The 21230-nt window shown below is 56.8% G+C and overlaps 1 protein-coding gene across 1 annotated transcript; it reads right to left on the reverse strand.

The window, feature by feature from the left end:
• Nucleotides 1-232: 232 nt before the first annotated feature.
• LOC103653701 (ARM-repeat/Tetratricopeptide repeat (TPR)-like protein) lies at nt 233-5133 on the reverse strand. Its single transcript, XM_008680532.3, has 4 exons — nt 4654-5133; nt 2345-3376; nt 1128-1992; nt 233-945 (listed from the first exon to the last, which is right to left on the reverse strand). The coding sequence occupies exons 2-3, from the start codon at nt 3311-3313 to the stop codon at nt 1135-1137; spliced, it is 1827 nt and encodes a 608-aa protein (XP_008678754.1). The 5' UTR covers nt 3314-3376; nt 4654-5133; the 3' UTR covers nt 233-945; nt 1128-1134.
• Between the last annotated feature and the right edge of the window lie 16097 nt (nt 5134-21230).

Raw genomic sequence — 21230 nt, forward strand, 5'->3', positions numbered from 1 at the left:
ATAACTTGGAGATAACAGAACTGGTCAGCTTCTAACGCGAGTCCTGTTTGTTTTGATGGTAAATATCTAAAATCGATTCTTCTGGGGCATGTTTGGGAGGAGATGATTGGGAGGGCCAAAATCCCTTTGCTACTCAATTTTAAATAACAAGGGAATTTTAGCCCCTCCAATCCCCTTCGGCCACCCGCCTTCCAAACAAACCCTTAGCATCGGCAAAGGAGGTACAGTCGCGGTACAAATCATTCACGCTCCAATTACTCATTCATGCTACATTTGTACACACAAACATTGATGTGCTTACTGAAAGCATCTGTGCAAGCACAAGAAGTAACACGCACGCACTGGCACACACTAACACGTCTGTCGGCATTTTTGCCCCCAGCAACGCTCTCAAGAAGCTTCAGGCAAGCAGACTAGCAGAGCAAGTGCCCAGCACGCCAGTTTCATTGTAAGAGCATGACCCAACCTAACAACCCCTACTTGCTAGTTGACATGGTATAGCCAAAAAAAGCAGGTAGACGGAAACGTGCTCTTCTCGTTCCAGATAAGTCCAGTGGAAAGGGAAGGGTGCCAGTATTATGGCCTCTTCGCCAGACTACAGAAATAATAGTAAAAAAAAGAACAAATAATGCACAGTTTTGTTCATTCAAAGAGTTGAGAAACTGGTGAAAGAAAGAGCATGCTACAAACACCAAACCAGAACCAACATCTAAGGGGAAACATTGAATGGTCGCAGGCGCAATAACTCAACTGACCAAACAACAAGACGTGGGGAATTAGTTTAACTGGGGCTTTGCTTTGACGAGGACAGTAGAAATGTTACCAGATCGCTGCATTAGAAAGATCTGATGCTTGATAGGCTGATAGCGCAGCAGACTTCATAAGGCCCAGCAGCTGCTTCTGTCACTGCTCAGTTTGACTCCCTCTGAATAGGTTCAGCTTGCCCTGTCCAGGCAAACATATAAATTGCTAAGGAAGTTATGTCGAAAATGTGAAATATAAATAGCAAAGATTTTGCAATGAAAGAAAGAAACTGCTAGTGCTCCGAATTGTCTTCTCCAAGAAACTACACTTCTTGTTGGAAAGATATTAGCAATTTAGCATAATAGCACGTAAACAATCCAGACCTGCTCCTCAGCTTTTCTCACAGATATCTTCCCGGTGTCCATCGTTCTTCCATTCAGTTCCATCATCCGCTTCTCCCGTGTCATCATTCTCGGCGTCGCTTTCGCTAGCCGTTTCCCACTCAGAGTCGTCAGCATCCTGGCCAAACGCGTCGCTAGCATCTCCTTCACAGTGTACGCCCCCGTGCTTCAGAGCTGCTTCCCTGAATAGCCAAGCGGAGCGCATCTGCTTCTTCACCAACCGCTCGGCATAGTCAGGGACTTTGTTTTGCTTCAGGGATAAGTCGGGATCGTTCGACTGAGAGCACTCGTTTATGAAAAGGATTGCGTCCAACAAGCTCTCTTTTGCAAGACCAAGCATATCATACGCTTGAGCTCTTCGCCACAAACTCTTGGCATGACGGTTCACGGGGCTGTGAAGGCACAATGCTCGAGTAGCATCGCTTATGGCAGCCAATGGCTGCTGCAAGAGAAGGTAACACTGAGCTCGATTGCTGTAGAGAACCACCCGCTCTTTCTTGGATTTCATCGGACATAACGCAAGCGCTTCAGAGTATTTCTCTGCAGCTCCTGCGATGTTCCCTGAGGAGAACAGTGAATTGCCTTCCAACTTGACAACCAATGCCGCAGCTTGTTTTATATGAAGATCCTCCTTTGGCATACTCTTTTCCAATTTCAGACTTTGCTTGGATCTCAAAAGCTCATCAATTTCTGATTTGGTCTGAACACCAATTGCACCACGTGAGTTCCCACTCTGTTGCATACATTCTTGGAGGACTGTGACAATTGTGTCACCAAGCTTTTTATAATCACCCAGTGCCGAAATATCTGATAAATCTATCAGTGTTGGCGCAACTATATCTTTAACCTGCACAAAGAGTGGAAACAAAAGTGACTAGAGCTGCTAACGAAACTACAGTTAATGGATAACACTAAGTGAAATGGGATTGGACCAGAAAAAAAAACATATGTATGCATTTTAGCACAATACCATTTCAGGAATCCATTACATAATTACTCCCGAAACATCCAATTAGGAGTAATAATTATGCTTTGCTGGATTTTCAAAGGTTGAACTAGTATCGTTATTTACTGTTTATGAGGAACTCTGTTATTTTTTATTTCGTTCTAGTCATCATTCCTAAGCTGCTGTGCATATTTCATGTCTTAGAACTTAAACGTAACCAAGAGGAAGCAAAATATATATCACAAGATCTTACCTTATGACAAGTACTTGCATCCTGCATTAACCAGATCAGACAATCAACTGCCATGTATTGCCAGTCATCTGAAGAACGAGCAATGTTGCATAAAGCATCAATAGTAGCAGGAATGTTAGCAACATGACCTCGGCCAACCTTGCTCTGGCAGATTGTTCTTAGCAAACCAACACCAGCAGGTGAGTTCTCATTTACAAGTCCACCCCACATTCCAGGTAACTTGACTAGAAAATCAGGCTTGCAAATATCATGGAGGAATTCAGGCTTAAATGCAAAGCAGTTAATGAGTTGCAAAGACCAGCACTGCAGTTGACTTGCCCATTCCTCAGCTTTGCGGGACTCCATTTCCACACCACCCATGCCACGAGTAAGAAGGTCGCAATGGTAGCCAAGTCTTCGATCCACAAACTGGTAAAAGTGAGAGTACACAATTTCTAGCGAGCTCGAAGCAAGTTGAATGGCAAGTTCAAGTACTTCCCCATGATCGGCAACTGCAGGAAATGTACTAGGATATGTAGCCAAATGACCCAAAGCTCTAACAGCAACTCTTTGCTCGACCCATGTCAACCTACCTCTTAATAATTCAACTAATGGAGGTATTACACCAGCACGAACAGCACGCTCTGCAAACTCCTCCATATTCATTGTGTATGATCCAATTATGTGAGCTGCATAATATGGGATGTAAATATTCTGATCATGTGCAAGCCAACGCCTGTTTTTCAACCCTTTCCATATAAGAGATGCCATGCATTCAAATATGCCCAAGTTGATGAACTCGGGATCATTTGGGTGAGCCATTGCTGTGTTCCAGAGACCACTAATAGGGAGAACTTGACCATCATCGTCTTGGGAAGGAAGTTCCCTAAAGTACTTTAACACACTTGCTCTTCGTTTACTAGGGTTCGCCTCCTTCATGACACAAAAGAAACATCCAGGATAAGGGCAATCAGATTGTATCTTGTCCATGGGAGGGAAGCCAATCGATACTAGAAGTTTCTTTAACCAGAACCTCAATGATCACACTTCAGTCTGTATCAGAACAAACCATGAGCAAATTATACACAAAATTCTCCAGTGAACAAGTTAAAGGACTACTGTTCGGCTGCCTGTTCTAGCAGCGCTGCCAGCTGCAATTTTCACTGCAGCTACAGTAATTAGTGCCTTGCACCATAAACCGTTGTAGCAGCAGCTGCCGCAAAACCAAGCAGACGAACAGCGTAGGAAACTAAATACAACAGAAAGCAAACAACTATGCCATTTGACAAAGTGTATTCTTCCTACAATCATCTGATAACTTGGCAACCATCGGCAAGCAGATCTGGAGCACAACAAGCAACTTCAGCAAAATTAGGAAAGCACTAGAGTGTTGAAACTTCAAAAAAAGTACTATGTATATATCACGAGAGACGATAACGCGATGTATAATTAATTAAATTATTTAGAACATAAAAAAAAACTCGGCCGGGGAGGGATAGACCGCCCTCCCGGTTTTAGCCCAGGGCCGGCACTCAAGGCACACTCAACCCCTCCACGGGCTGAAGAAGAGACCTTAACACAGGTCCCGACCGAGAAAATCCCAAACCCCCTCTCCAATCACTCGCGGGTCGTACCGGCCCAAGGCAGCAGGCTCCCCCCCCCCCCCCAACACACACACATGGGTGAGAAACCTTGACCCCCCCCACCTGGTGGAGGGACAACGCCTCTCACGCCACCCGGACACCCGGTCCTCTATTTAGACCATCTTCAGTGATGATACTAGTGAATAGATGGACTCTAATTTGTGTGCAGTTTATCTGCTGTATGAACATTGGTTTAAGTTCCCAAATAAGAAGTAGAAATTTTCAGAATAAAGTCTTCTGTACAGAGTAACGTAACCTAAACAGAAGGTGAGAAATTTAATCAATTTGCTATGTTTTGTTGGTTTCAGGGACATGAAAAATGGGAAAGTGAATTCAACACTCAGGAAAGGGATGCACCGACTTCGAAGTCAAGTGGTAGACACCATCACTCTAAACCTCTCATTGGCCATCCCCCACTTTCAAATTGCATCTAGAGTTAGAATAGATCAAAAGTATGAGCTGAGGAGTGAATTATCAGCTCAAAATTTTTACTATCGTCCGGAAACTTGAACTCGCAGCTTGAATTTCAAAAGCTTTGAGCGAGTGGCTGGAACTTGCAGCTACGGAAAGGAGTTCCTAATAATCTGGTAGCTGGAGAGGGGTTTCAAGCTGGAGATTTGAAAATCCCGGCGGCGACATGAACCTCAGCTACCAATCTGAACTCCGCACAGAGAAATGGCACCTTACCAGCGCATTCCAACGCGTCGGGACTCGGACGCCTCCGTAAGACAATGGCGGCGGTCGGCGCCGCCGGCCACGCGCAGGGCAGGGCAGGTGGTGGCGCCGGGGCAGTGGGGGGAGATGGCCAAGCTAGGGTTTGGCGAGGGGGCGCGCGGAGGGGCAGCAGCGGGCCGTGGGTGCTGGGGAGGAGAGCAGGGAGGAGGGGGATGGGCGAGCCCCGCGGATCTCCGCGAACACGACGACGACAACGGCGGTGAGTCGCGCGCGCGCGTGCGGTTTGAGGAGCATAATTGGGCGGACGAGGCGATTTGGGGAGGGCGCGATGGCCGATGGTGGCGTCGGACGGACTCCCAGGTCGGGGGCCCACGTCCATTTACGGCTAGGATCGAGCCGCGGCGCGCGCGGTCCACGGGGCCGATGCGTCGGGTCCGGCCATGTGACGAGCGACGGGCGGGCCTCGCCACCCACCCACCCAACCCAACCCATCACCGGTGTCCACGGTCCCCCAGGCCAGCCCCTTCCCGTCACGCTCACGCTGCTCCCGTGCGAGCGTTGGACCCGCGTAGAGCCGCCGCCGGGACCGCGAAGCAGCGGCAGGCCGGCAGCAGGGTCCATCCATGAGTCATGAGCCCCCATCCCGTCAAACCAAATCATGGCGCCCGACACGGCCAAGGGCCCGCCCTAGGCGAAAAATACATATTTTAGTTACTTTTGAAAAGTTATTTTACAAGTAGGCCCTTCATAAATTTATTATTGGAAACAAATCTAAAACTCATCGTATAATGACTTTCTTTTCTACATCATTATATAATCCATCAATTATTTTCTTTTTTTTGCAAAACCCACCAATTAAGGCAGTGTTTGGTTCAGCTTTTGGGCTGATTTTGGTGGCTAGAAGCAGCTTTTGGATGTCAAACGCACCGCTTCTGGGTCAGCTTCTGTTGACCGCGCTTTTGTGAGAATCGCGCTTACAACGATACTGCGGAATCGGTCATCGGGCCGCGTCTCCTTGCAGCCGCCTCAGATTCTCAGTGTTTGACTCGAATATCCATTCCTCTGCTTAGCAGTTAGGCTTTCTGTTGTGGTGCTCATACACACTAATGTAAATGTTGTTAATTAGGAAGCAGATCCCAGTGTGTGCACGTTGTACAGTTGACACTTGGTGTGGAAGAAGGTATAACTATCTTGTACTTTTGTATCATTCGTTATTAATTTGTGGCATATGTATTGAAGTTCATATTTATGTTTGTGCAGGTAAATACTATCTGGTGAACTCTACTAATCTTAATTGTCGGCGTTTCGAGACCGGGGGGTCCCTAAGCCGACGAGTGAGTGCCGCGTGCCCCAGCCCAGATGGGTCGAGCGCGTGGGCGAGCGCGAAGGGGGGAAGCGAGGTGGCCGGAGACGGGCGTGAGAGAGGTGGAAATCCCGCGGCCTTCGTGTTCGTCCCGCGCCCAGGTCGGGTGCGCTTGCAGTAGGGGGTTACAAGCGTCCACGCGGGTGAGGGAAGCGAGCGGCCCCAAGAGAGCGCATGTCCCGTCCTCGTCCCCGCGCGGCCAACCTTCTCTAAGAAGGCCCTGGTCTTTCCTTTTATAGGCGTAAGGAGAGGATCCAGGTGTACAATGGGGGTGTAGCAGAGTGCTACGTGTCTAGCGGAGGAAGAGCTAGCGCCCTAGGTACATGCCAATGTGGCAGCCGGAGAGATCTTGGCACCCTGCTGGCGTGATGTCGTGGCTGTCGGAGGAGCAACGGAGCCTGGCGGAGGGACAGCTGTCGGAGCGGTTGGGTCCTTGCTGACGTCCCCCTGCTTCCGTAAGGGAGCTGAGAGCCGCCGTCGTCACAGGGCTAGCGGGGCGCCATCATTGCCTATCTGGCGGAGCTAGCCGGATGGGACACCGGTCTTGTTCTCTGCGGCCCGAGTCGGCTCGGGGTAGGGTGATGATGGCGCTTCCTGTTGACGTGGCGGGCCTGTGCCCTTGGTCGGGCGACGTGGAGGCTCCTCCGAAGCCGAGGTCGAGTCTGTCTTCCACGGCCGAGGCCGAGTCCGAGCCCCTAGGTCGGGCGAGGCGGAAGTCGTTCGGCAGAGGCCAGGGCGGAGTCCGAGCCCTAGGGTCGGGCGAAGCAGAGTTCGTCATCTTCTGGGGCTGAGCCCGAGTCCGAGCCCTGGGTCGGGCGAAGCGGAGTTCGTCGTCTTCTGGGGCCTAGCCCGAGTCCGAGCCCTGGGTCGGGCGGAGCGGAGTTCACCGTCTTCCGGGGCCTAGCCCGAGTCCGAGCCCTGGGTCGGGCGGAGCGGAGTTCGCCGTCTTCCGGGGCCTGGCCCGAGTCCGAGCCCTGGGTCGGGCGGAGCGGAGTTCGCCGTCTTCCGGGGCCTAGCCCGAGTCCGAGCCCTGGGTCGGGCGGAGCGGAGTTTCCTATGGCGCCTTTGGCAAGGCCTGACTGCCTGTCAGCCTCACTCTGTCAAGTGGCACTGCAGTCGGAGTGGCGCAGGCGACGCTGTCCTTCTGTCAGACCGGCCAGTGGAGCGGCGAAGTGACGGCGGTCACTTCGGCTCTGCCGGGGGGCGCGCGTCAGGATAAAGGTGTCAGGCCACCTTTGCGTTAAATGCTCCTGCGATTCGGTCGGTCGGCGCGGCGATTTAGTCAGGGTTGCTTCTTAGCGAAGGCAAAGCCTCGGGCGAGCCGGAGATGTGGCCGCCGTTAAAAGGGGGGCCTCGGGCGAGACGGAAACTCCTCGGGGTCGGCTGCCCTTGCCCGAGGCTAGGCTCGGGCGAGGCGTGATCGAGTCGCTCGTATGGACTGATCCCTGACTTAATCGCACCCATCAGGCCTCTGCAGCTTTATGCTGATGGGGGTTACCAGCTGAGAATTAGGCGTCTTGAGGGTACCCCTAATTATGGTCCCCGACAGTAGCCCCCGAGCCTCGAAGGGAGTGTTAGCACTCGCTTGGAGGCTTTCGTCGCACTTTTTTGCAAGGGGACCAGCCTTTCTCGGTTGCATTTTGTTCCGGTGGGTGCGCGCGAGCGCACCCGCCGGGTGTAGCCCCCGAGGCCTCGGAGGAGTGGTTTCACTCCTTCGAGGTCTTAATGCCTTGCGTAATGCTTCGGCTGGTCTGGTGGTTCCCTCATGCGAACTGGCCGTAGCCCGGGTGCACGGTCGGGGCCCAAGTTCTCGGGCTGGTATGTTGACGCTGTCAACGGTTCGGCCGGAGTCGGGTTTGCGAGAGCAGCCCCCGAGCCTCCGCACAGGGCGAGAGGGCGATCAGGGACAGACTCGGCTTTTTTACATACGCCCCTACGTCGCCTTTCCGCAAGGAGGAGGGGGGGAGAGCGCCATGTTACCCTCGATGGGCACCGAACATGGTGTCTCCGGTGAGCTGCAAGCGGGTGATCCGAGTGGACGTTCGTGCCCCGTTCGTTAGGGGTCAGCTAGGGGCCCAGAGGCACGCCCAAAAGTACCTGCGGGTGATCTGCCGGACCTGGTCCCCTGGCGACGGGGTCCGAGGGCTCGATGCCTCCCTCCGATGGGATTCCGTTACAAGATCGCTCCCGCTTGTCTCGGAAATGTCCTAGGGTACCTCGGGAGCGCAGCCCGAGCCTTGGTTATGTATCGAACGTACCCCTGGTCATCCCTCGCTCGGCGTCTGAGGCGGCTGTGAACCCTTCGGGGGCCAACCTTCGAACCCTGATCAGTAATGGGCACGGAGCCCGAGTAGCCTGAGGCGGCCGTGGAACCCTTCGGGGGGCCGGCCTTCGAACCTCTGACCAGTAGTGGGTGTAGGGCCCACGCGATCTGAGGCGGCTGTTGAACCCTTCGGGGGGCCAGCCTTCGAACCCCTGATCAGTAAGGAGGCTCGGAGCCTGGTTCCTTCACGGGGAAGGATCCCTTTCAGGGTATCCCCCTTTCCCGGTCCCTGTCGCAAGAGATAGAGAAAGAGGAAAAAAGGAAAAAGGATACGAAACTGAACAACGTGGCGTACCTTTTTTGGCGCGGTTGTTTCGGCGAAGGCGAAGCGTCGCCCGCTGCTCCTGCCAGAAGCGCCGCCTGTCCAGCCGCGGAGTTAATGCGACGGGGCGAGTAGTTGGCGGGGCAGCCGTTGCGCGTGCGCGAGCCGTTCGAGGAACGGACCACGGGCGCGTTGTCTTCACGCCGTGAGAGGGGGTTCTTTTGCTGCCCCCGGATGGGACGTGAGCTTGGCTGACAACGTGACCGCTGCTCTCGCGCGCCTGCCACCGTCATTACTACCGGCCCACTTTTCGCCGCGTTGGCCGCCGCGTCGGGCTGACGCTGCTGGGTCGCGCGCTGGGTCGCCTCGAGTCGCGGCATTGGTTCCGCAATCGAGGAGGCGCGGTGGTGGCGCAGGCGGTGCAGTTGCTTGCATGCAGCATCCGGCGCGCCGGTTGCGCGACGCGTGGGCCCGGGCCTCCATGCTGGCGTGTCGGGAGTCGGGGAAGCGCGTCCACTTGGCGCGGTTGCATGCCGCCTGCATGGCTGCCCGCCTCTTTCGCCCGTTGGTCTGGGCAAAAGTGGAGGGTCACTTGTAACCGCTGGGCGGTTGCGTGCACCACGCGCGGCGGTTTGGCTTCTTCTGCTCAGAGCCGGTCTGCATGACATGCAGGACCCAGCCCCCGCGCCGCAGGGGAGGGCTTTGGAGCGTGTTGGAGAAAACTCAGCCCGTGACGGTTGGGGGTGCAAGCAGGGAGAGTTGCCTTTAAAAGGAGGGTGACCCCTTTCGAAAGGCGACCGTGTCTTCTCGCTCCCTTATGCACCGTGTCTTTCCACCTTCCAAGCCCCCGGATGGGGGATGCCCGCCGTCTTTTTGCCTCGTCGTTGGAGGAACGCAACTCCGTGGGAGTTGGTACCTTTTAGCCATCGTTCGGCTTCAAGAATTTTCATCATGCAGCCCGGCTGCACCCCTCCACCGGCGGTCACCCAAGATGGTGACCTCCGGCTTGATGGTGGGGGAAAGCGAGCCGGGCTGCGGCCTCTGCCCCTCCCTCAGCCTCAAGGATTTTCATCACTAGTGCTGGGGAGGGGAGTGTGCCGAGTTGGGGTCGGCCCCTGCGTGGGCGGTGGCCCGCTTCTTCCCTCAGTGACCGGGGGGAAGGGCGGGAGCCGTCCGTGGTGCTGACAGCTGCACTGTGCCCGGCTCGCTGAGCCGAGCGACTTCGGAGCCGCTCCCGGTGCCGCCTCCCGCCACGGCAGCTGGAAGAGGTTCCGCCGCCGACGAGTTTGTCGGCGCCACCCGCGGACCGACCTCCAACTCTATGGCCTTCTGCCCATCCTTGCCTCTCGAGTTTGGGCATGGGCGGGGGCCTCCTGGCAGCAGCATCCGCCCTGAGGTCATCGCTGCTGCTGTTCGGCCCCCCGGGACAGAAGTCTTCATCGTCGCCGCTGCTGGGGCGGGCGACGACAAGCCGTTCGTCGGTCTTCTGTTGCTCCGCAGGCCTTCCCCCATGGAGTGGGGTTTGTTCGTACCTGCGGAGGGGGAACCGGAGTTCCGTTTGTAATGGCACTTCGAATGCCAGTGTTTTTGTTCATTGCGGCTTTCGGGGCCTGAACATGTATGTAATTACGGCACGGAGCCGTGTTTTTTCCTCATTTTCGAGCGCTAAGACTCGTCTGTTGATTATCTGAATCGCTTCACCAAGCATGAGTCGCCCCGTGTTAAGGTGACGAGTGAGGTATCCGTATCCCGGAGGCGTAGGAGTCCCTCGGCTCGGTCGGCCTTGTTGTTCGGGGCTCCTCTAGCTTAGTTAAAGAGACCCCTCGGCCGCTCTTCGATGAGCCGAGGCCAGGGGTAGCGATATCAGCATGAACAGAGGCGGAGTCGGCTCGAAAATGAAAACCTGGTTGGCCGGAGCCTAGCTGGGTTGTCCGTCAGCGGGACCAATGCCGGAGTTGATCAGCCGAGGCCTCGGACCGGGCTGGCGCCCTTGGAAGATGGTTGGCCGAGGCCCCAGGGGTAACCGGCCGAGCCGCCTGCTCGGGCCGGGTTCCCGGAGAAGTCCCTGGCAGCGATTGCCCGGGCGTGGTGATGACGTCGTCCTTCGAAGCGGAGATCCTCGGACCGCGTCGCCGTCCGAGGCTAGGTCGGGCCTCGCCGAAGGTGTCGTCGATGCCGAGGGTGTTGCTGCCCCCTTCCAGCGTCAAGACCCGAGCCTGCAGGGTCAAAGTGTCTTGTAGCGTGTGCCTTCTGCAGCCGCCGAGGCCAGAACACACACCCTCGCTGCGTTGTAAAGCTGCGTCTCTTTTCCTCTTGTTTCGAGTATCTGGACTTTTTGTCGGCAACAGGGATGTTTGTGCGAGCGAGAGTTGCTTCTCGCGGAAGGTGATGAGTGAGGTATCCGTATCCCGGAGGCGTGGGAGTCCCTCGGCTCGGTCGGCCTTGCCGCTTACGCGTACTTTCACCCGTCCATGAGGCCCTGTCACCGACTTGGTCGAGAAGGCTCGAAGGATCGCTTCGGCAGAAGGGCTTCCGAATGTAAAGACTTGTTCGATCCGCGGAGCCACTTTATCCGAGCGCGAGTTACTTATCGCAGAAGGTGATGAGTGAGGTATCCGTATCCCGGAGGCGTAGGAGTCCCTCGGCTCGGTCAGCCTTGGCTGCTTACGTGTACTCCGTCGTTTCCAGGACCCACTTTTCAAAGTAGTCAAAAAGCACGAAAGATATTCTGGTAAAAGAGATCTTTTTTCGAGGAAAATTTTGACGCAGAGGGGGTTTCCCCCCTTTTAGCCCCCGAGGAAGGGTCGGGCTTTGCCGAGGCGAGGCCGACCCTTCCTTATTGACTAAACTTTGCGTGGGTGCGAGGTATATGAACAACTTGGAAACATCTTAAGGGTAGAAGCGACGTAGCTGTTGGATGTTCCAAGCGTTGCCGTAGACCTCGCCTTGACTGTTGGCCAGCTTGTACGTTCTGGGCTTCAGAACTTTGGCGATGACGAACGGCCCCTCCCAGGGGGGCGTGAGCTTGTGCCTCCCTCGGGTGTCTTGCCGCAGCCGAAGCACCAGGTCGCCCACCTGGAGGTCTCGGGGTCGGACCCCTCAGGCGTGGTAGCGCCGCAGGGACTGCTGATACCGCGCCGAGTGTAGTAAGGCCCTGTCCCGAGCCTCTTCCAGCTGGTCCAGCGAGTCTTCTTGGCTAGCCTGGTTGCTTTGATCGTCGTAGGCCCTCGTCCTCGGGGAGCCGTATTCCAGGTCAGCGGGCAGGACGGCCTCGGCCCCGTAGACCAGGAAGAACGGCGTGAAACCCGTGGCTCGGCTCGGCGTTGTCCTCAGGCTCCAGACCACCGAGGGGAGTTCCTTCATCCATCGCTTGCCGAACTTGTTGAGGTCGTTGTAAATCCGAGGCTTGAGCCCTTGTAGAATCATGCCGTTGGCACGCTCTACTTGCCCATTCGACATGGGATGAGCCACGGCGGCCCAGTCCACCCGGATGTGGTGATCCTCACAAAAATCCAAGAATTTTCTGCCGGTGAACTGGGTGCCGTTGTCGGTGATGATGGAGTTTGGGACCCCGAAGCGATGGATGATGTTGGTGAAGAACGCCACCGCCTGCTTGGACCTGATGCTGTTCAGGGGTCGGACCTCGATCCACTTGGAGAATTTGTCGATGGTGACCAGCAGGTGCGTGTAGCCCCCGGGCGCCTTCTGCAAAGAGCCGACGAGGTCCAGACCCCACACAGCGAAGGGCCAGGTGATGGGTATCGTCTGCAGAGCCTGAGCGGGCAGGTGGGTCTGCTTCGCATAGAATTGACACCCTTCGCAGGTGCGGACAATTCTAGTGGCGTCAGCCACCGCCGTTGGCCAGTAGAAGCCTTGCCGGAAAGCATTCCCGACGAGGGCTCGGGGCGTTGCGTGATGGCCGCAAGCCCCCGAGTGTATCTCTTGCAGGAGTTCCTGACCTTCAGCGATGGAGATGCATCGCTGGAGGATGCCCGAGGGACTGCGGTGGTAGAGCTCCTTCTCATCGCCCAGCAAGACGAACGACTTGGCGCATCGCGCTACCCGCCGAGCCTCGGCTTGGTCGAGGGGTAGCTCTCCTTGGCGGAGATATTGCAGGTACGGGGTCTGCCAATCTCGATCAGGCGTGGCCCCGCTCCGCTCCTCCTCGACGCGCAGCGCCTCGCCCTCGGGGGCTGAGGGTACCTCGGGCTGAACCGAGGACGCCTCGGGCTGGACCGAGGGTACCTCGGGCTGGACCGAGGGTGCCTCGGGCTCGGGCGTGTCGTTGATCTTGACGGAGGGTTGGTGCAGATCCTGGGAGAAGACGTCCGGGGGAACCGTCGTTCGCCCCGAGGCTATTTTTGCCAGCTCGTCCGCAGTCTCGTTGTAGCGCCGAGCGATGTGGTTAAGCTTGAGCCCGTAGAACTTATCTTCCAGGCGCCGAACCTCATCGCTGTAGGCCTCCATCTTCGGGTCGCGGCAGTGGGAGTTCTTCATGACTTGGTCGATGACGAGCTGCGAGTCACCGCGAGCATCGAGGCGTCTGACCCCTAGCTCGATGGCGATCCGCAACCCATTGACTAGAGCCTCGTACTCAGCCACATTGTTGGACGCCGGGAAATGGAGGCACAACACGTAGCATAGGTGTTTCCCGAGGGGCGAGATGAAGAGCAGGCCCGCGCCGGCTCCCGTCTTCATCAGCAACCCGTCGAAAAACATGGTCCAGAGCTCCGGTTGGATCAGAGCCGTCGGCAGCTGGGTGTCGACCCATTCGGCCACGAAGTCCGCCAATACCTGGGACTTAATGGCCTTCCGAGGGGCGAACGAGATTGTCTCGCCCATGATTTCCACCGCCCACTTCGCAATCCTGCCCGAGGCCTCTCGGCACTGGATGATCTCCCCTAGGGGGAAGGATGACACCACAGTTACCGGGTGAGACTCGAAGTAGTGTCGCAACTTCCGCCTCGTCAGGATCACTGCATACAGCAGCTTCTGAACTTGTGGGTAGCAGATCTTGGTTTCGGACAGTACCTCGCTGACGAAGTAAACTGGCCTCTGAACGGGCAATGCATGCCCCTCTTCTCGCCTCTCGACCACAATCGCGGCGCTGACCACCTGAGTGGTCGCGGCGACGTAGACCAAGAGGGCTTCTCCATCAGCTGGGGGTACCAAGATAGGCGCCTTTGTAAGGAGCGCCTTCAGGTTCCCGAGAGCTTCCTCGGCCTCAGGGGTCCAAGCGAAACACTCGGCCTTCCTTAACAGGCGGTACAGAGGCAGACCTCTTTCGCCGAGGCGTGAGATGAAGCGGCTCAGGGCCGCGAGACATCCCATGACCCTCTATACGCCTTTTAAGTCCTTGATGGGCCCCATGCTGGTGATGGCTGCGATCTTCTCCGGGTTGGCTTCAATACCCCGCTCGGAGACGATGAACCCCAAGAGCATGCCCCGGGGCACCCCGAAGACACACTTCTCGGGATTGAGCTTGATGCCTTTTGCCTTGAGACACCGGAATGTCACTTCAAGGTTGGAGAGGAGGTCGGAAGCTTTCCTTGTCTTGACTACGATGTCATCGACGTAAGCCTCGACCGTGCGACCGATGTGTTCGCCGAACACATGGTTCATGCACTGCTAGTACGTCGCGCCCGCATTCCTCAAACCGAACGGCATGGTGACATAGCAGTACATGCCGAAGGGCGTGATGAAAGAAGTCGTGAGCTGGTCGGACTCTTTCATCCGGATTTGGTGATACCCTGAGTAGGCATCGAGGAAGGACAGAGTTTCGCACCCAGCAGTGGAATCCACGATTTGATCGATGCGAGGCAGAGGGTAGGGAACCTTCGGACATGCTTTGTTGAGACCAGTGTAGTCTACACACATCCGCCATTTCCCCCCTTTCTTTCTCACGAGCACCGGGTTGGCAAGCCATTCGGGATGGAATACCTCTTGGATGAACCCTGCTGCCATTAGCTTGTGGATCTCCTCGCCTATCACTCTGCGCTTCTCCTCGTCGAATCGGCGCAGAGGCTGCCTGACGGGTCAGGCTCCGGCCCGAATATCCAGCGAGTGCTCGGCGACATCCCTCGGTATGCCGGGCATGTCCGAGGGACTCCACGCAAAGACGTCGGCGTTTGCGCGGAGAAAGTCGATGAGCACTACTTCCTATTTGGGGTCGAGCCCGGAACCGATTCGGATCTGTTTGGAGGTGTCGCCACTGGGGTCGAGAGGGACGGCCTTAACCGTCTCCGCTGGCTCGAAGTTGCCGGCATGTCGCTTCACGTCTGGCACCTCTTTGGAGAGGTTCTCCAGGTCGGCGATGAGGGCCTCGGACTCGGCGAGGGCCTCGGCGTACTCCACGCACTCCACGTCGCATTCGAACGCGTGTTTGTACGTGGGGCCGACGGTGATGACCCCGTTGGGGCCCGGCATCTTGAGCTTCAGGTAGGTGTAGTTGGGGACGGCCATGAACTTCGCGTAGCATGGCCTCCCCAATACCGCGTGGTAGGTTCCTCGGAACCCAACCACCTTGAACGTCAAAGTCTCCCTTCGGAAGTTGGAGGGCGTTCCGAAGCAGACGGGAAGGTCGAGCCGTCCGAGGGGCTGGACGCGCTTCCCAGGAATGATCCCGTGGAAGGGCGCAGCGCCTGCTCCGACGGAGGACAGATCGACGCGCAGGAGCCTGAGGGTCTCGGCGTAGATGATGTTGAGGCAGCTGCCCCCATCCATCAGAACCTTGGTGAGCCTGACGTCGCCGACGATGGGGTCGCCGACGAGCGGGTATTTCCCCGGGCTCGGCACGTGGTCGGGGTGGTCAGCTTGGTCGAAGGTGATGGGCTTGTTGGACCAGTCTAGGTAGACTGGCGCCGCCACCTTCATCGAGCAGACCTCCCGGCGCTCTTGCTTGCGATGCCGAGCCGAGGCATTCGCCGCGTGCCCTCCGTAGATCATGAAGCAGTCGCGGACCTCGGGGAACTCTCCTGCTTGGTGATCTTCCTTTTTGTCGTCGTCGCGGGCCCTGCCACCCTCTGCGGGTGGCCCAGCCTTGTGGAAGTGGCGCCGGAGCATGACACACTCCTCGAGGGTGTGCTTGACGGGCCCCTGATGGTAGGGGCACGGCTCCTTGAGCATCTTGTCGAAGAGGTTAGCACCTCCGGGGGGCTTCCGAGGGTTCTTGTACTCGGCGGCAGCGACAGGGTCCACGTCGGCGGCGCCGCGTTTCGCTTGCGACTTCTTCTTGCCTTTCTTCTCGGCGCCGCGCAGAGTAGACACCTCGGGAGCCTCTTCCGACGGACGGCCCTGGGGCTGCTTGTCCTTTCGGAAGATGGCCTCGACCGCCTCCTGGCCAGAGGCGAACTTGGTGGCGATGTCCATCAGCCCGCTCGCCCTGGTGGGGGTCTTGCGACCCAACTTGCTCACCAGGTCGCGGCAGGTGGTGCCGGCAAGGAACGCGCCGATGACATCTGAGTCGGTGATGTTGGGCAGCTCGGTGCGCTGCTTCGAGAATCGCCGGATGTAGTCACGAATAGACTCTCCTGGCTGTTGCCGGCAGCTTCGGAGGTCCCAGGAATTCCCGGGGCGCACGTACGTGCCCTGGAAATTGCCGGCGAAGGCTTGGACCAAATCATCCCAGTTGGAGATCTGCCTCGGAGGCAGGTGCTCCAACCAGGCGCGAGCAGTGTCGGAGAGGAACAGGGGGAGGTTGCGGATGATGAGGTTGTCGTCGTCCGTTCCACCCAGTTGGCAGGCCAGGCGGTAGTCTGCGAGCCACAGTTCCGGTCTCGTTTCCCCCGAGTACTTTGTGATAGTAGTCGGGGGTCGGAACCGGGCCGGGAACGGCGCCCGTCGGATGGCCCGACTGAAGGCCTGCGGACCGGGTGGTTCGGGCGAGGGACTCCGATCCTCCCCGCTGTCGTAGCGTCCCCACGCCTGGGGTGGTAGCCTCGGCGCACCCTTTCGTCGAGGTGGGCCCGACGGTCGCGACGATGGTGCTCGTTGCCGAGGTGGCCCGGGGCCGCAGGCGCGGTGTTGCGCGTGCGCCCGGTGTAGACCGAGGCTTCCCGCATGAATCGGGAAGTCGCGGCATGAGGTTCCGAGGGGTATCCCTGCCTTCGGGAGGCAGAGCTCTCGGCCCGTCGGGCCGCAGCGCCTTCCAGAAGATTCTTGAGCTCTCCCTGGATTCGCCGACCCTCGGTGGTTGATGGCTCCGGCATCGCGCGGAGGAGCATCGCTGCGGCTGCCAGGTTCTGACCGACCCCGCTGGATGCGGGTGGCGGCCTGACCCTGACGTCGTTGGCGACGCGGTGCTGGAGACCCTGGGGCAGGTGACGTATTTCTCCGGCCGGGGGTTGGCCCGCCCATACCTGCCCGACGTCCCGGCGGATCGACTCGAGCGCTCCTGCTCCCTCGTCGAGCCTGGCCTGCGCCCCGCGGACTTGCTCGAGCTGTGGGTCGTGACCCCCCGCCGGAACGGGGACCACAGCTAGCTCCCGCGGGATGACAGCGCGAGGCACCGGCCTAGGGAGATCACCGTCCTCCGGCATGCCGAGACGGTTGCCTTCGGAAGGATCCCCTAGCTCGACGTGGAAACATTCGCGGCTTGGGCCGCAGTCCTCGTCGCCAAGGCTGCGGCTACCGTCGGAACAGTCGGAGAGGCAGTAGTCACATGCGGTCATAAAGTCCCGCATGGCACTAGGGTTGCCAAATCTAGAGAAATCCCAGCAGATGCTGGGGTCGTCATCTTCCTCGGACCCAGAGGGCCCGTAGGTCGAGACGTCCGTCAATCGGTCCCAAGGCGACCGCATACAAAACCCCAGAGGGGTTGCACTCGCCTCAACGAGAGTGCCCGCCAAAGCGAGGTCGCTAGGCGGGTTGAGGCCGAGTCGAAATGACGTAGGATGGGAATCAGTCAGTACCTTTTGGTCGACGAGGAGCGACATAGTCACGTCGAGGACTGATCGTGCCATCATCTTAGGTACGAGGGCGACGTCCTGCAGGCCCTCCGCGAGCGTGCTGGCGTCGTCCACTTGCTCGGGATTGGCGTGTCGCGGGGGGACGGCGCTCGCCTTCGTCTCAAACGCGAGGTCGACGCCCGACGCGCCCCCCGTTGGTGCGCTGGGGGCGTCGATTCGCTCGACAGCCGGCGAAGCGCGGCCTCTCGCTTGGCCTTGGTTGCCCCGCCTCCTCCTCCGTTGGCGGGGGAGAGGACGGGGCGAGCTCGAATGTCGTTCTTCCACCACGCGGAGAAGATGTCGTCGATTCCGCCGCCGGCGGGCGGGTTGTCGGCCGCCATTGTCGTTGTCGCGCGGCGGTGGAAGGAGTATCATGTCGTAGCTGCCGTCGAGGGACATGAACTCAAGACTCCCGAAACGGAGCACCGTCCCGGGTTGGAGAGGTTGTCGGAGACTGCCCATCTGGAGCTTGACGGGAAGCTGCTCGTCAACACGCAGCAGGCCCCTACCTGGCGCGCCAACTGTCAGCGTTTCGAGACCGGGGGGTCCCTAAGCCGACGAGTGAGTGCTGCGTGCCCCAGCCCAGATGGGTCGAGCGCGTGGGCGAGCGCGAAGGGGGGAAGCGAGGTGGCCGGAGACGGGCGTGAGAGAGGTGGAAATCCCGCGGCCTTCGTGTTCGTCCCACGCCCAGGTCGGGTGCGCTTGCAATAGGGGGTTACAAGCGTCCACGCGGGTGAGGGAAGCGAGCGGCCCCAAGAGAGCGCCTGTCCCGTCCTCGTCCCCGCGCGGCCAACCTTCTCTAAGAAGGCCCTGGTCCTTCCTTTTATAGGCGTAAGGAGAGGATCCAGGTGTACAATGGGGGTGTAGCAGAGTGCTACGTGTCTAGCGGGAGAAGAGCTAGCGCCCTAGGTACATGCCAATGTGGCAGCCGGAGAGATCTTGGCACCCTGCTGGTGTGATGTCGTGGCTGTCGGAGGAGCTACGGAGCCTGGCGGAGGGACAGCTATCGGAGCGGTTGGGTCCTTGCTGACGTCCCCCTGCTTCCGTAAGGGAGCTGAGAGCCGCCGTCGTCACAGGGCTAGCGGGGCGCCATCATTGCCTATCTGGCGGAGCTAGCCGGATGGGACACCGGTCTTGTTCTCTGCGGCCCGAGTCGGCTCGGGGTAGGGTGATGATGGCGCTTCCTGTTGACGTGGCGGGCCTGTGCCCTAGGTCGGGCGACGTGGAAGCTCCTCCGAAGCCGGGGTCGAGTCTGTCTTCCATGGCCGAGGCTGAGCCCGAGCTCCTGGGTCGGGCGAGGCGGAGGTCGTTCGGCAGAGGCCAGGGCGGAGTCCGATCCCTAGGGTCGGGCGAAGCAGAGTTCGTCATCTTCTGGGGCTGAGCCCGAGTCCGAGCCCTGGGTCGGGCGAAGCGGAGTTCGCCGTCTTCCGGGGCCTAGCCCGAGTCCGAGCCCTGGGTCGGGCGGAGCGGAGTTCGCCGTCTTCCGGGGCCTAGCCCGAGTCCGAGCCCTGGGTCGGGCGGAGCGGAGTTCGCCGTCTTCCGGGGCCTAGCCCGAGTCCGAGCCCTGGGTCGGGCGGAGCGGAGTTCGCCGTCTTCCGGGGCCTGGCCCGAGTCCGAGCCCTGGGTCGGGCGGAGCGGAGTTTCCTATGGCGCCTTTGGCAAGGCCTGACTGCCTGTCAGCCTCACTCTGTCAAGTGGCACTGCAGTCGGAGTGGCGCAGGCGGCGCTGTCCTTCTGTCAGACCGGTCAGTGGAGCGGCGAAGTGACGGCGGTCACTTCGGCTCTGCCGGGGGGCGCGCGTCAGGATAAAGGTGTCAGGCCACCTTTGCGTTAAATGCTCCTGCGACTCGGTCGGTCGGCGCGACGATTTAGTCAGGGTTGCTTCTTAGCGAAGGCAAAGCCTCGGGCGAGCCGGAGACGTGTCCGCCGTTAAAAGGGGGGCCTCGGGCGAGACGGAAACCCCTTGGGGTCGGCTGCCCTTGCCCGAGGCTAGGCTCGGGCGAGGCGTGATCGAGTCGCTCGTATGGATTGATCCCTGACTTAATCGCACCCATCAGGCCTCTGCAGCTTTATGCTGATGGGGGTTACCAGCTGAGAATTAGGCGTCTTGAGGGTACCCCTAATTATGGTCCCCGACATTAATGTAATGACCTTTTGTTGGTTCGGTGTTTATATGTGTTTCCTTTTTTCAATCAGAATCTGCAATCTCAGAATCTGCGTATCCAAACACCTAGATTCTAACCAACAGCTTTTCTCCACAGCAGGCGAACCAAACACCTAGATTCTAACCACCAGCTTCTCTGCACAGCCAGCTTTTCCCCACAGCCATCTTTTCAGAAAAGCTCTTCAGAAAAAAGCCGAACCAAACAGGCCCTAAATCACCTCAATACTCATAACATTTATTAAATCCACCAAACAAAATTGCATCTAGATTTAACACATCATCAAAACTAACAGTTCAGATCGCTGGATAACTCTATCTCTCTTACTCATTCAAATATAATGGACAATATTATTTAGATCATATATCATCTATCATCCTTGTTCCCCCTGCCCTCCTCCCCTCTGCGACCCCACCGCCCCAGGCAGCCTCCCCTCCCCCTCCCCAGCGTCCATGTTGCCTCCTTCCTCTAATTGCCACCATCGCAAACCCCTCTCCTTGCCCCCACCATCAACTCATCCCCTCTCAGCACAAACTATATGCTAGTACTTCTTTAAAACACGAGTTTCATGTGTCATTTGTCACGAGTGAAGCGCGTAGAATATATGTGTTTTTCTTCCCCATGTATCGCCTAACAAACAAGGCTACACACAGCGCATCGCCCTATAGTACCATCTCGCTAGCTGAAGAAGGACAAGCGACCCAGTGAGCTATAAAAGGGGGCAAGTCTCATTTTTAACTCATATCTCGGTCTTTTGGTTAAGATAAATTGCAGTACCTGCAGTTTAATATCTGGTATTTAGGTCATATGTTCACTTTAACTTTAATTTAATTTGTTTTTTGTGGGATCCACTTTATTTTTAAATTTATTTTTGTGAAGAATGTTCATTTGTGTACCATCGCAATGCACGTGCATTGTACTAGTATGTTGAGAAACGTGGCTCGACGCCCTACGATTTTATTTTACATTAGACTTGCCACATAAACAACGACTATATTGATTCGACCAAAACTAAGCAAAAACCATATTGTCAATATCGATTCAATCGAAACTCGATGTTTAATCGGTCACCGCCGAGATTAGGCTCGTCGGCGTCTAATCGTTTAAACTCAGGTGTTAGCGCAAGTTAATAGCCTAAGTGCATGTATTTGTTCATTCAATATCTTTTAAAATCCATAAAAATAAAGGTGCTTAAACGTTTATGTCCCAATTTTATAGTAAAATGGTGATTTTAATTATGTTCTTTTTAACTTTATGATTTTATCCATATATTTTCAAATTAAAAAGAGAGTTTACCCCTACTTTCCGTGAAATCCGGTGTTAAGTTTTGAAAAATAAAGGATAAATTTGTCAATATAATTTTGCTCCTTTTTTTGTTCTTTGTGTTTATACCTCTGTTTTATGTCAACTGTTTGGTAATTTTGATATGGAGTTGATAATTCAATCAGAACAGATCAGTTAAATTTGAGAACTATTTTGGTAGCATTCCATCTAAAAGGTCACAGTAACCGAGTCCCAATAATCCATTCAAATG

The sequence above is a fragment of the Zea mays genome, chromosome 4 (genome assembly GCF_902167145.1).
Source record: "Zea mays cultivar B73 chromosome 4, Zm-B73-REFERENCE-NAM-5.0, whole genome shotgun sequence".
Taxonomy (NCBI): domain Eukaryota; kingdom Viridiplantae; phylum Streptophyta; class Magnoliopsida; order Poales; family Poaceae; genus Zea; species Zea mays.

Coding starts and splice junctions, on each gene's coding strand:
- LOC103653701 (XM_008680532.3), bottom strand. CDS start 3,313: ATGGACAAGATACAATCTGATTGCCCTTATCCTGGATGTTTCTTTTGT. Junction 1,993..2,344: donor ATGCAAGTACTTGTCATAAG/GTAAGATCTTGT, acceptor CTCTTTGTGCAG/GTTAAAGATATAGTTGCGCC.